This window comes from Rhagoletis pomonella, unplaced genomic scaffold (genome assembly GCF_013731165.1).
Source record: "Rhagoletis pomonella isolate Grant_MI unplaced genomic scaffold, Rhpom_1.0 Rhpom_scaffold_02966, whole genome shotgun sequence".
NCBI classification, from domain to species: domain Eukaryota; kingdom Metazoa; phylum Arthropoda; class Insecta; order Diptera; family Tephritidae; genus Rhagoletis; species Rhagoletis pomonella.
This window is the reverse complement of record NW_023461519.1, coordinates 10,247-25,346: the sequence shown is the minus strand read 5'-3', so window position 1 is coordinate 25,346 and position 15,100 is coordinate 10,247. Positions and strand designations below refer to the sequence as shown.

The 15,100-nt window shown below is 35.7% G+C and overlaps 2 protein-coding genes across 3 annotated transcripts; one reads left to right on the top strand and one right to left on the bottom strand.

The window, feature by feature from the left end:
• The first annotated feature begins 2,135 nt into the window (after positions 1-2,135).
• LOC118753864 (myosin-2 essential light chain) lies at positions 2,136-6,695 on the top strand. 2 transcript variants are annotated; one of them, XM_036488739.1, is made up of 3 exons: positions 2,136-2,245; positions 2,308-2,335; positions 5,820-6,341. In XM_036488739.1, exons 1-3 carry the CDS (start codon positions 2,243-2,245, stop codon positions 6,230-6,232), a joined length of 444 nt encoding a protein of 147 aa, XP_036344632.1. In that variant the 5' UTR covers positions 2,136-2,242; the 3' UTR covers positions 6,233-6,341. The 2 variants fall into 2 exon arrangements, with proteins under 2 accessions (XP_036344632.1, XP_036344631.1); XM_036488738.1 differs by lacking the exons at positions 2,136-2,245; positions 2,308-2,335 and adding an exon at positions 4,998-5,727 and having other exon boundaries at positions 5,820-6,695.
• Positions 6,696-10,049: 3,354 nt separating this feature from the next.
• LOC118753863 (serine--pyruvate aminotransferase, mitochondrial-like) lies at positions 10,050-14,621 on the bottom strand. Its single transcript, XM_036488736.1, has 3 exons — positions 14,130-14,621; positions 10,496-11,358; positions 10,050-10,411 (listed from the first exon to the last, which is right to left on the bottom strand). Exons 1-3 carry the CDS (start codon positions 14,277-14,279, stop codon positions 10,249-10,251), a joined length of 1,176 nt encoding a protein of 391 aa, XP_036344629.1. The 5' UTR covers positions 14,280-14,621; the 3' UTR covers positions 10,050-10,248.
• Positions 14,622-15,100: the final 479 nt, after the last annotated feature.

The window sequence follows — 15,100 nt, the reverse complement described above, 5'->3', positions numbered from 1 at the left end:
AAAAAATGGAAGGAACGTAAATCTCATAAAATTTACACATCAAATAAAAATGATATGGTAACGTTTGTTTCCTACAGAGACTGGCAACCAGCGTTGCCATTTTAGCCGTTTTCCGGCTAGATTTAGCCGGTTTTGATAGCAACTAGCCGGAGAAAATTCGATCTAGCCGGCAGCCGATTTGTTAGCCGGTTTGTAAAAAAAAGTTAGCCGTTTTTTAGCCGATTTTACTATTTGCCTAATTTTCAGGTGCAAAAAGTAAACAAGTTGTTCGAAAGCAATAATGCAGACCCAATGAAGATTTTTAATGAACTCAATGTTTTACTTTCGGATCTATGCTCCCTAGTGGTTATTAGGGCGGACAAATTTGATCCTATATGCTCCCCGTTGGAACCATACCTTGCTCCATGTCCTCAGTTTTATCACAGTTTTGAAGAGTATTTAAAAACAAAAGCACAAACGCTTTTGACCACGAAGCCGAGAAAATAATTCGAGAAAATGGTCGCTATTTTATTATCACTTTAATAAAGGAATTACGCCAACGCCTCCCTACAAATATTGTCACACTAAAAAAAATTGACTTTTTTCGGTTGGAAATGCATTAAGAGTAATTAAACCAAAAGAATTTGTTCAACTACAGCAACAAAACCACAAATATAATGCCGACGAAATAACATCCATAGAGATGCAATGGCAACGGTTAACGTTACATACCTGGAGTAATTTAGACTCAACTGTAAAATTTTGGGCCGAAGTTTATCAATTTCGAAATGCCCTAGGAGAAAACCCTTTTGCTGACCTTTGCAACCTAGTTTTTAGTTTTCTTGTTTTGCCTATAAGTAATGCAGAAGTAGAGCGAATATTTAGTTCAATGAATATAATAAAAACTAAGCAAAGAAATCCAATGTGCGTTAAAACGTTAAACGCTATTTTATATATAAGATACGGTTTAAAACGTGAAGAAAAATGCTGCCATAATTTTACTGTAGATGACGATCTCTTAAAATTAATGAATTCAGGTGATATATACATACGGTGACCATCCGTTCTGTTTTTTGCAGGACCGTACTGTTTTTCAAAGGTCGGTCCTGCGTAGTTTTTCAAACCTGAAAACCCCGAAAATGTACTGATTTTTTCCAAGTGTCCTGTATTTGTCCCGCATTTTATTCGTTATTTTAAAATTATCGGACAATGGATGGATTTTTTCAAAAAAGTGTTTTTGGTACTTTTCTTAGCTTTTCTTCAATATCTCATGAAAAAATCTCCAAATTAACGTAAGCGCCTTACAGCTCGAAGGGTATTGATGTGCCTCTTACCAAAATATATAACTTGTGGCGACTTCAATGAAAATTATTAGTGCTACAGGCGAAAAAAGTGAGATTTTCAATCAAATACACAGATTCATTTGATTATTTTTTCATTAGTTTAAAAATTCGATAAAGAAGATATATCATTACAGTAAACTTTGAGCCAAAGATAATGAAAATCGGACTAGAAATGTAAATGCTATGGAGCGCAATCTGCACAAGTTATATATTTTTGTAAAGGGCACTTTCTAACTCGTCGTTTACGTCGATTCATGACGTCGATTTTTGACAAATAACTGCGAACAGTACCAAAAACAAAACAAAAAAAGAAGGGTATTGCTTTCGTTTTGAACGCCTAAAAATTTGCCATAAAATAATCTTTTAAAGATTTTCACTTTTCGTGTAAGCTATTGTAATTGTAATATGTTTTACTATACTTTTATAAATATTCATGTAAAAAAGGATTAATATCAATGAAGAAAACGTGATTCATTTTTAAAGTTTAAAATGTGTTAAGAATTAAGAATCATAAATACTCTTTTGATATTTTTATACTACGTAAATATATGTAGGCATATTTTTGAAAAATTGTCCTTCATTTTGAATCCATATTTATGGTCACCGTATATATACAATAGTGATTCATTTGATGATGAGGAATATACACTCGATATAAATTAATGGTGTTAACTAGTCTTTCGTTTCTTGCGATTTATTTAAATAAAGCATGTGGATTTTCACTAAAACATTTTAGCCGTTTTTAGCCGTTTTTTTTTGCCAATCTAGCCGGTCGGCCCAAAAAGTTCTGGCAACACTGCTGGCAACGCCAAGTACGTTCGTCACTGACACATTCCAAAAAAGAACTCTGAGCGGTTTTGACGTGTATAAAATTTTCTACAGTTTTTTGGGGTTTCATTTACTTTCTTGAAATATATAAAATGGTAAATATCTGTGTTTATTTTCACTTTTCCATTACTTTTAAACATACTCGAATTATTTTCAGACCAACTTCAGTGAAGACCAATTGGCTGGTGAGTAAAATAGAGAAAACAAAGAAGATCTCATAGCATTTTTTAGTATAGTAAATAGTAGTTGGCGTGTTTTATGGATTGGATAGAAGATGCAGGAATTGGACATATATTTGTGTCACGAACCTTAACAGTCCGTGTAAAAGAAATTCCAGTGTGACGATATTTAATACTACAATGCATTGCACTTCATTTTCATATGGACCACGGTTGTTTTTGTGGCTGATGACTCACTTTTCTTTGGACGAGTAACAGCTTTACAAACCAAAGTACTTAACCAGCACAAAGCATACAAAAAAAAAACTCCAAAAGATATCGCAGCAAAGTGTCCACACAGTGTACGTGTGACACTAAATGCCAGTCGATGACGCTATCAATAAGTGGACACCATTTTGCTTTGAGGCAATAAGTAAATATTAAACTATTCGAATAGCCTCGATTATAAATTTGCCAACTTTGAAATAATTTCTTGTACTCATTATTGCTGCTTAATCAACGATTTTATTACAATTCGCTTCAAAAATTTATTATTTTATGGCTATGCTCCAATTGATTGTAGTATTCTTCGTACTCAGCTATCTGGTTAACGCTGGAATGAAATTAAATTGCTATTTGTGCTGCTTATTTATATCAGCGAAAATGTACACATGTGTGTACATTCATACATGTGTACGTCAAGGTTTAGCCGCTTTCTTGCCTTATTGGGCGATTTCCAATGCAATATGCATTGCCTTCAATGATTTTATGGTCAAGTTGTACGTTTTATGTTGCATGCAACAACTAACTATAGTTGTAAATGGCAACTAAATGCCGTAGCTTATACATACAAATAATTTTTCAAAGGATATTTTTATTAATTTGCCATATTATTTCTAAAACCTTGACACACCATACCCAAAGGAAATGAAGAGGGATTTTACGTTCCCAAGAAAGTCGGGTCTACGTAACCGGAACGACCCAGATTTATATCTGGCCAAGGACTGTCACTCCAGCAACACTCCCAAAATCTCTTTGAGGAATTTGTATGCTGTTACAACAACAACCACAAGAGGGATTTTAAATCGCCACTTATGAAAAAAATATATATAATCATTTTATATAAATTTACTAATGGTAACAAATCATCCAGTGTGAATTGGCTAAACAAAACGGAATCATCCGGTGTTGTTTGACTACAGAAAATCATTTAGTAGAATAGTAGTTTACCTTATTTTTCAAAGGTCTGTATATGTATGTATAGGCATATTATTAGCAACCGCATGCAATATTTTAGTTTCAATCCAATCAGCATTTTCTTATCACTGCTTTTGATAAACGTTTTTTTTTTTCTTTTTTTTGAATTAAGTACTATATGTCTAGGCATATTGCGTCAATAGAGTCGAAATAAAGTAAATTTTTTACATAATATAACTGAAAAATCCACCACCAAATATACAAGCGCTGAAGTTTTTGGCGCAACTACTCCAGTTGCAAGGAATTTTAAAGTATGTACATATTTTATGACCACATCATATCTGACAAACATACCCCATAGCAGCAAGTCCATTGTTCTCTAAACAATCAGTAGGAAATGACAATGTGTTATAAATTATGTGGAAAATGTGTATATACGTACATAGTACATATAATATTATCACATATTATGTGATGTAGATATGAATGCAATGAAAAATCTATATGTATATAAAACAAAGCTATAAAATAAGTTTAGGTAAAGCTCTACATAAAGCAAACACATGTATGTACATATGTACATTTATGTATTAGACTGCATCACCAAAAACAGTTGCGCTTTTTCCGCCGGGATTAAAAAATGTATTATATTTTAAGATGTCCATCAAAATATGTCGGAAAAATATTAAGATTTACGTGAGCTGGACAAGTTTGAAAATACCGCTAAAATGGAGTTATTTATGAACAAAAATGGTTTCTTAAAGAAATTTTTGTAAAAGAATCCCTTCAGATGACAAAACAGATTAAGCTTAAAAAATCTGCATAAAAAATTTAAAAATCTTTTCAACGGAATCGTAATAATGAGATTTTTGATGCTGTTTTTTAACTTTTTTCAAAGATAGATTTACGAAAAACTTGAATAACTGGGCCAAAACTATTCTGATTCTCTGGGGTCTCAGTAGAAAGGTATTTACTCACTATTTTTATTTCTGTGCAAAAAAAGTCATTCGTGTCCAAATTTTTTTTTCATATGCCACCACATCTTAATTCATCTTGGAATGATGCTCGTTCATCCTAGCTTTCTCTTTCATCCTTTGAATAAGTTTATTAGCAAAGAAATAAAAAGGGTGGGAAAATACCTTTCCACTGATACCTCACAAGTCTTAATCGGAGTAGTTTAGGTTCAGTTATTAAAGTTTATCTTATACCAGTCTTTGAAAAAAGTTAAAAAAACTGCATCAAAAATCTCCTAATTACGATTCCATTGAAAATTTGTTTAAATATTTTTGTGCAAATATTTTAAGCTTAAACCGTTTTGTCATTTGAGAGGATTGAAAAAAAAATCTTTAAGATGCAATTTTTATTCATAAAAAGCTCCATTTTTGGAGGTATTTCATTTTCATTTCCAGCTCAGGTAAATCTTAATATTTTTCCGAAATATTTTGGGGGACGTCTTAAAATATAATAGGTTTTATAATTCCAATGGAATAAGAGTACCGATTTTTATTTTTTTTGTATGGGGAGTGTTGCAGTCTAATGTACATACATACATGCGTATTTGTGCCATCCTCCAATTGTTTACTCACATCACTCTTAAGGTAGTTACAACATTTATGACGACTGTTGTTGGGGGAATGGGTGTACTCGACAACGTCTATCTGCAGCCAAAAAGGCAATTCTCGATGGAAAAACATGTTTTACCGTATATGGATAAAATAACTAAACTGCAATGATAGCAAATTATTATACAGGGTGCTTGCACAGCGAAAAACTAGTAAAATTTTACAAACTATGTATATCAATGTAATTTAATATGTTTGCATCAAATTTCAGTTATTTGTATATACTATTATATGTACGTATATTTGAAAATGTTTGTTAAATTATCTCGAACTCGAAGAGACCAAAGTACTCGTTTTTTGCTTGACATATTGGAATTGTGTTTTTTTTCTCCATCTACGCGCCTAATACCAGCCCCTACATATGTAAGCGCTCAAGTTCACCTTCAATTATTTTTTGCGGTGGGACATCACCAAACCACTTTTGCGCATTTCATTCGTTGGCTGCGCGTAACATGCAACACAACACTTTAGTATTGCAAAATTTTATTGATCGCAAATAAAAAATTAATTCACTAAACAAACGTGAAGCAAACAAAGTTAACACATTTGCAATGTACATCTACGAGCCACCAACAAAAAATTCATTTACTACAGTGGAAGGTTAAAACTATTGCATTTATTTGTAATTTGTGTCTGCTTTTCCTTTACATTGAGTTAATTAAATTGGTTTCATTTTTTTCGCAACATTATAGAATTCCAAGAGGCCTTCAACCTCTTCGACAATCGCGGTGATGGTAAAATCCAACTGAGTCAAGTGGGCGAATGTTTGCGTGCACTCGGTCAGAATCCCACTGAATCGGATGTAAAGAAATGCACTCACCAATTGAAGCCTGACGAACGGATTAGCTTCGAAGTATTCTTACCTATCTATCAGGCGATTTCCAAGGCGCGTTCTGGCGATACTGCCGATGATTTCATTGAAGGTTTGCGTCATTTCGACAAAGATGCCAGCGGTTTCATTTCATCAGCTGAATTGAGGCATCTACTAACTACGCTGGGTGAGAAGTTAACCGATGAAGAGGTCGAACAGCTAATGACCAATCAAGAGGACACACAAGGCAATGTGAATTATGAAGAATTTGTGCGTATGGTAATGAATGGTTAGATGGAGATAATGTTTATACGTTTAGCAGTGGCCTGCATTTAAATAAATAATAAAGAAAATTAAAAACGTTTATAATTCCCTTAACATGCCTACCTGTATCAATATTAATGAACGCAATGAAAATCAGTAATTAACAAAAAAAAAATTAAAAATAATAAATATTTATGTATGTATATTAAACAAAAAGTATTCCAAGCGCATGTGCAGCAAATGTTTGTCGCCAATTCGAGAATTTATATATTGAACTAAAGTATATACTTACTTTTATTGTTATTGAAGCACATTGCAGCTGTTTGTATGTAGCATATGTATTTATGTGTAAGCTGCATGTGGCAGTGCAACTTTGCATATCCTCTAAAATAGAAAAAAAGTTAATAATGTATGTAAGCTTTTTAAGGCATATTACTTACGTTCGTACATATGTATGTAAATCAATTAATAATGATTAAATGTTTTTTGTACACAAAAATTTTATGAGTTTTTCTTGCGTTTTTTTTTTTAAGAATTTGATGGTTGGTCATCAAAAAATTTAAAATTTATGGCTAGATATTGAGCTTTGTACCACGATTGGTTATTAGGAAAAATGGAAAAAGCAACAAAGTCTTAACTCTTTAAACGCTAGTGTTACATATATGTAACGTTCGAATTTCGTGGACTGATATTGTTGTTATTAAAATTTGTATTACATAACAAAGATTCACGAGTGTTACATATATGTTTCAGGTCGTACAGACAACCCTTTATAGAGGTCGAAACTTTTTATGATGGGTTTTTGAACATATCCTCTCTTTTAGTGTGCTCCAAAATTTGGTTCCTCTCAATTTCCTCTTTTGCTTTCGCGTTTAATGAGTTAAGCGATAGAAGTTATAGCAGCTATTTTGAAGATCACCAGCCCTCCTCATCACAGTTCTTTTTTCTAGACTTAAGCAGGCATCGAACCCGCATTATCGATGTATAGCTGATTTGCCGATATTTAAACTGGGCAGCGTGGTTGTTATTGTTAATTCCATACATGAAATAGATCCTTAGTATTTTTTCCCAAACTATTTATTTGTCCATTTTCCAATATCATATAAAAATTTAAGAGTACCGTTAATTTCTTCATGATCCAATGGGGCGATGTAAACCAAATTAGTAAGGGACCTCCTCTGATGTACCACATTTCCTCTAAAAAAAAAAGATTTATAGAAATCGTTTAACAAAATGAAAATGATTTCAATCCTACGAAAGCCGTATCTACGTACAGCAATGATTAGGATTTTACCCTACCAAGAGCTGTTGGGCGACGATCTAACTCTGCTTGGATCAGTAGGGGAGTTCACGATGAGAAACATTTTAGGTGTAAAGTTGCTACTTAGCAATCTGGCAACGCATTTTGTTGTTGTTGGAAAAGCAACAAAGTATGTGCTAGATTGCTAAGTAGCAAGTTGGTGAGGTACTGTGATGAGTTGAGAGCACAATAGACCTACTGGTCGCAGTGCTTACTTCAACTATATATCTATCTATCTATCTACATAGCAACTTTACACTTAAAATGTTACAAATCGTAAGCTCCCTAAGTGATCCGTGTAAATGGTACCAATCGCTTGAGCCATCGTTTACAGCAACCTACTTCTGGTGCGTGTGCCAGTTATATGAAGTAGTTATCGGGAAGGAAAGAGTCACCAAAGCCATTGGGTGCCGACTGGTTATCCATATTGATGCCTTAAAACTTTGGACCAACGCGAGTTGAATACCTCACCAGAATCTTTAATTTGTCGATGACTTCTCTCATAATTGCTGATTGTGGAAATCAGGGAGAGTATCCCCACTACTTAAGCCGGGGCAAACTGCCGTCAAATTTATGTTCACCACTCGTAAAGACACATCCACAATGTGCACGGCACTATTACAGCACTTAACACCTTAAATAATTGCGGCATTAACCTGTTCGTCGCTGTGAGAGTGCCGTTTTAGTAGCATTGGGACCTGTCGGAAAGTTTTTGGCACCGAGACCACCTCTCTAAGACCAAGAATAAAATGATGAACGCAGACTTATCTGAGTGGCCGACAGTCGTCAGTATTCTTTCGAAGAAAACCTAGAAGCCAAGAACAATTTAGCATAAGGTGGTAACCACCCGAGGGAGTTTCTTAGATCTTACACGATTAAATCGGTTAAATTTTCAATGTTTGCCATCGATTTTTACAATTTACTAACATCGCGAAATTGACGATACATCGATGGAAGTATTACCGATGGCTTAAACATCGAAGTAAGGAGACTCTCCGACTTTCTTTCGGTATGTTTGACTGACCTTAGATTTATTATTCTTTCAGAATTTTTTTGTTATTTATGGCCTTATAACAATTATATTCAACAATTTAATTGAGCTTGAGGCCGTTTCCTATGAAAAATGTTATTGAAAATCAACAATAATTTACAAAAGGTAGAAGTTATAGCTGCTACTTCGGAGATCACCACATCTCCTCAGTGACCGCGGTTGAAGAAGTCTGATTAGTAGATGTAGTGATCTCCCAAATAGCAGCTATAACTTCTTACCTTTGTAAATTAATGTTGCTTTTCCACAACATTTTTCATAAAAACGGCCCCAAGTTCAATAAAATTGTTGGATTCATTCTGAATCTAATAACCTAGCCGTTAAAACAGAACCAAACACCCCTTAGAATTTCAACAAGATCAGGCCTAGGATCTTTAGGCCCGAATGACCTTACGACGGTATGCATTTTGATTCTAATAATGGAAAGGGTATAGAAAGGATAATAAAATACAGGAAAATACATTCATAATTATTAAAGTATTCAATATTGCTTTAAATTTGACTAGAAATTAACAAATTGCAAAACATCGGAAACCATCGATATATCGATGTTTCTCTGGCGATGTATTTTAGCCTCGATGTTCTTTTCTCCGATGCATCGAAACATCGATGTATCAAATTTTGCATCCCTATACACGATGACGATCGCTCGATATTGATAACCATTGTTTGAAAGTATACCGCTATTTAGCCGATCTACATCCTTTCTCCCCGCACGGAGTTTTACTCTCTTGCACGGCAACGCTTTTTACCACTACTTCCAAGGAGGTCAAGCTGCAATATTGGCAGTTAATAATCCATTATTTCTAGGTGTTTCCTTTAACAGCTTGCTCTCCTTGTCCGCGCACACAACTGCAATTGCCAAATGGGCAGTCAAAACTACTTAGCGGGGCTTTAATACTCCCCGTTAGGGTGCATATTTTTATGCTGAGAAAGAAGCAGCTAACCGAACAGAGACTTGCTGGAAGCAGAATCCACACCTACTAGACTCGTCAGAAGGCGTCCCTACCAACTCGCGGAAGAGGTTCGGACATACTTAGCCCAACCACTGATCTCAACTAGTGGATGATTTTGGGAGAAAGCTGACCTCGCCTTCTGATCAATACGAAATAGCCCTAATATGGGCGTCGGAACATGGGGACATTTACGGAAGCGAGGTAGAGGACGAGGCGGCAAGGTGCGGTTCCGCACGGAATGTGTCCCACGCGTTGTATATGGTTCAGCCCTCGGCTTATGCGGATGAGGCTAAAGACACTCGGCAAACCATTCCTGCAGAATGTTTCAGAGTGCAACCCCCTCTCTCTATAAGGCGTACTGAAATTCATTAGTGCCGCCACATGGGTGTCAGCTCCACGAGTTGTGGAATGAAAATGGCAAACTTGCTAATTGCTTACCACCAGGGTGATAATCCACCTGAAGCAACCAACCAACGTAGACAGGCATTCTTGTGTGGAATAGACAAATTCTTGGCAATATCGTCCATGACCTATAAGAGCTCCATATTAACAAAATTCTTATCTTATTTATTTAAGAAAATGTAACAATTATCACTCGAGCTTGAATGCGTGTGATTTTACTGGTACATAAGTATTTATAGTTAATCAACCCTAGTTAGTGTGTATACAGTTTATGCAAAGTTTTGCACTTTATAATATCTTAAACGCTAAATTTTGTTAATAGCAATACGAAGTACATATATTAGATTTTTGATTTATCTTTCAATTTCGTGCTTAGTATAGCTTCATGCATAATGTTAAGCACCAGATCCACACGCTCGTATGTGGCATTCTCACCCATCAGCCCAATACGAAACACCTGCTCAGCTGTGGGTCCCAAACCGCCGCTTATCTCCAAGTTGTATCTGCAAAAAAAAATAGTAATAAATACATAGTTAGTGTCAATATTGTCTTAGTTATAAGCCGCTCGAATTTCAATATCTACTCACTTTCTCATCGCGTACTCGGCCACCTTGCGCCATTCCACACCCGCCGGTACTTTAATTGTATTCACCGTAGGCAAGCGATCATTGGCATTTGGCACAAGCATCTCCAAGCCTATATCCTGCAGACCACACTGCAGCCGATGTGAGCACTCCTGGTGTCGATGTATCACATTTTTCCGACCCAACGCGCAAAATTGTGCCAATGCTTCGCGCAGACCATACAGCAGCGTCGATGAGATGGTGTGATGATAGATGCGTGGTAAATCGAAACAATTCCAATATTGTCCGACAAGTAGGGCATCAAAATAGTACGACTTGACATAAGTTTTGCGTGCCCTGATGCGTGCGATGGCACGTTCGCTGAATGAAACGGGCGTTATGCCTGGTGGCGCACCGAGCACCTTCTGAGAACCCGCATATGCCATATCAACTTTCCAAGCATCCATAAGGAATTCTGTGCCACCCACTGAAGCCACCACATCGACAACAAAAAGGCAGTTGTAACGCTCGCAAAGTTCACCGATTTCCTTCAAATGTTGCTGCAATATACCCGTCGATGAATCACCTTGTGCAATGAAGAACATCTGTGGCTTGTGTCCCTCAAAGGCGAATTCGATTTCTTTCATGGTCAGTGAGCGTCCAAAACGCGCCTCAACGTAACGTACATCACCATTGACGCGCTTAACCATTTCGGCGGCACGATGTCCCCACAGTCCAGTGCAACCTAGAAGTACAACATCACCATCCTCCACGAGATTCATAAAAGCTGTTTCCATGCCGGCATGCCCCGAGCCGCTAATGCACATTGTGGCTGTGTTTTTTGTTTGGAAAAGGTATTTGATGCCCTGCTTGATTTCGTCCATTATCTGTAAAGACGAATGGCATTGAATATGGAGATAAGAATTTTCAAAATTTATTTAAAAATCTTGAACCAGGTTCAACGATAAATCGGGGCGGAGGGTTAGGGTGGTTTAGTTTTCAGGAGGGCCCGGAGTTTTTTGTTACTTAATTTGGAGGATGAAAATATTTGGCTGGCAACCCCCCTCAAAAATATTTTCGGAAGTAAACTTTCCTAAACTTTAATTAATCTTATTAATTGAATTAAATTAACACTTTCAAACAGGTTGCTACCTTCCACAAAAATTGTTTCGACTGTCGGACTTCTTAAACCTCTTTCTTTTGATAGCCATATTGCAGTATATAGTTTGACTTATCGATTTACCTAACTGCAATTTGCAATCCGGCGGCGACTCTACAATGTTTTTCTTCTATATTTTAAGTTAGACCTCAGGCAATACATCAGTGAAAAGTGCATTCATTCGATTACATGCATTAATTTTCGAGTGATGTGCGTACAAACATACAGACAGCAGATAAAAATTCTAAAAATTGTTGATTGGGCTTCTGTTGATCTATTAAAGATCACCCCCGCATTCATTTTCCTTTAATATCTATAACGTACAGACATCGGTCTGTTACAAATTTATTATATGTACATATGCATAGATAACAAAATATCCAGAACTTATTGCATTATCTTCTACCTTTTTCGAGGAACGTCACTCATTTCCGACATACTAACTGATCCTCGGACCTTGTCCCACAAAAAAACAGATGATTTACTGTATTAACATTTTCTTTGGCAATTTTATTTTTATTGGAAAACGTACTTTTGTCCGCCTTGCAAGACACAACAGATGTGGATCAAATGTCAGCGCAGACAACAGATATGGTTGGGTTGGCTATCAGCGGCTATGCGCTGAAGCCGAACGAAATTGTCTGTTAGTTCAGTTACAAACATTTTTGCTACTATTTTTTGTTGTTTTATGCATTGATAAGAGCAGATTCTGTTGCGCTTTTAGCAAATCTGGTATAAAACTGGTTGAAAATCGTTATTAATTTCTTTGCTAATAGAGAAGTTAGAAGTCAAACGCTAATCAATCAACGCTAATTCTTCCACTTTCGATTGACGAGAGATAAAACTGGCGATTCAAAATTAAAAATTCCTCCAACAGTTTTTTTCAAAATTAATTGATCTTATTCTGCTTAATTTGATTGTCTTTGATTCTCGAACGAAACTCGTAGAGAACGAAGGGTAAAAATTTGCTGTTTATCTAGCCTGCAGTGATGGAAAATTCCTTGTCTCCATATTCGCGGCTATGAATGAAGCACACAAGCATAGCTCCGCTCGTACTATGACGTCATATTATGAGAAATAATAGTGACACGACATTTTGACCAATTTTGGCTATTTTTTTCGTTTGTTTAATGTTTAGTATATATTTGATTAAAATTCAGTTCATTAACTATCTTACAAAAATCAAATAAGTCCAAATTTCAAACTTTGTAGAAAAATTAGAAAAATTCAAGAAATTTTGACAACAATCTTTTTATTAAAACTCTAACTTAATAAAATGCAAGTGTAAGTTGGTGTTATATTTTAGAACAAAATGCGTGACATAAAAAAAAAAACTATCAAAAATCCACGCAAATTCTTAGCCACTTAAAACTTGCACTTTCTTATGCTGGAATTTAATGGGCTATAAAAATTCTCACTAAAAAGTTTGTTGAATTTTTATAATTTTTCTACAAAGTTAGAAATTTCTACTTATATGGTTTCGTTAGATATTGCGCTGAATTTTTCTAAAAAAAAAAAACTAACATCATACAAACAAAAAATAAAATTGTCTAAACTGGTTAAAATTACCCTATTATTTTTCACATGACTGTATGCTCTGCGCACATATGTATGTAAGTAGGTCTGACAACACTCGATATCAGTTCGCGAGAGTTCGGCGAAGCTGTTTAGGAATTTCGATCCGAGATACTCAGACCTCAGTTCTGCAAAGGACGAATTGCTTTAAAAAAGTGTTTAGAGGACACGTTGAAATAACCGTTAGTGTCACTTCTAATTCTATTGGATGCGTAGAGAGTTGCGGTTAAGAAGTTTTCCTGACCGTTTTCGGTTCTCGCTTAACCAGGGCGAGAGCGCCGAAGAGTAGTTAACACGAGCTTCAACTGAGGCACCGCGCTGCCGACAAAACAAACCTTCCACGGGTGAGTCAATACTAAAGTCGTGGACCCGTCGTCTGCCCTGAAAGGACATTCTAAATAACATTACACAAACACCGTTAGAATAAGAATGTAATCTGCTGTCTGAATGAAAGTAAGGGATGGAATAGAAAAGTGTAGACGACTGAAAGTCCCGCAATCATAATGATCTGACAGATTTTCAATCGTTAAAATCAAACTATAAATTAGCGCCACGGAAGAACATCGACGGAAAAAGGTTATGCCCTTCTAAGACAAAAAAACATAGTGGAGCAACGAACAAAGAGCATTGGGCAAAGCGCCGATTACAAACGTACATATACATATGTTTCAATGGAAGCGTGCATAGTGAAGAGCAAAGCCTTCCTACACATTTGTAATTGACGCTTTGCTCGATGCAATGCTAGTCGCTTTGCTCGTCGCTCCACTGTGTTTTTAGCCTAAGCTATAATAAAAATAGAATATGTACCCGTAACTCAAACCAAATAGAAATAAAATTCAGATTTTACTTCAGTTAAATTTAAATTGAGTTTTTAATTGAAGGGACAGTTTGGTATATTCAGATATTTCCATTTTCTATACTTACCTCAAAACATTCCGGATGCATATGCCCCAAAATGGGATTGCTGAGTGAATCGAGCACACGTGACGAAGCATTGGATGGTCCAGGCCCCATCAGTGTCCTATTTGGCACATAAAGTGTATGTTTCAACGACTCAGGCGCAGGCGACTCCATTTTTCTTAAGTTGAAAGATTATTTCTACACTTTAAACTTTATAAAGTTATCCTTAAATTTCACCACACACACACACACAACTTTTTACCGATATTCACAGCACCAAATTGTGGAAGTTAATAATTTTTCACTTGTGACTGCCTTCAGTTTTTATACATATCAACTCCGGCGGTGGTACTCGGTTAAGTGCAGAATATACACTCAGATAGATTTTTTGTGGCGGCGTTTGTGACCACAGTTTATTATTATCACAGTTGTTTAGAGTTCGTGGCGACTTAGCTTTAAGAAAACCACAAATTTTAGTTCATAAAATTTTAACTGCGCATACACTAATTTGTTCTGGTTGCTTCTTGTATTATTATGTATGTGAAACAAAAAATATATTTACGAAACCGCAAAAAATGTCTACTATCAGCAATGTATTGGCTGGGAATGAAGCTGGTTTACGGTTTTTGCAGGCATCTTATAGTCTTCCCTTATCGCTTGCAGCTCATTTAAATGAGCCCATAGAAAAACTAAATAAAACATTGCTTAATAAGATCGAGTCAACTTCACATTTTATTGTACTAAATACGCCAAGTAATATACAGATAGTAAATGAATAGACAAGGAAAAAACATCACCGGGAGCAAAATAAAACGGCATTATCTGCATCATACAGATAACATTAATATTTGACAACTTAGTATGTATGTATACGTTTGTATTAAAATACTGTAAGTTATCTGATAGACGTACAAATGTATGAGGGCCATTTCCAAATAAAGTGATATTTTTTGTTTCACCTTTTAAATTTATTTTATGGTGGTAAAGACGAAAAA

What these genes read in the sequence shown, in the direction of transcription:
- LOC118753864 (XM_036488738.1), top strand. Translation starts at nt 5,679, where the DNA reads ATGTACATCTACGAGCCACCAACAAAAAATTCATTTACTACAGTGGAA. An exon ending in TTCATTTACTACAGTGGAAG is followed by an intron (nt 5,728 to 5,819) that starts GTTAAAACTATT and finishes GCAACATTATAG; the next exon opens with AATTCCAAGAGGCCTTCAAC.
- LOC118753863 (XM_036488736.1), bottom strand. Translation starts at nt 14,279, where the DNA reads ATGGAGTCGCCTGCGCCTGAGTCGTTGAAACATACACTTTATGTGCCA. An exon ending in TGCATCCGGAATGTTTTGAG is followed by an intron (nt 11,359 to 14,129) that starts GTAAGTATAGAA and finishes TCGTCTTTACAG; the next exon opens with ATAATGGACGAAATCAAGCA. An exon ending in GCCGAGTACGCGATGAGAAA is followed by an intron (nt 10,412 to 10,495) that starts GTGAGTAGATAT and finishes TTTTTTTTGCAG; the next exon opens with ATACAACTTGGAGATAAGCG.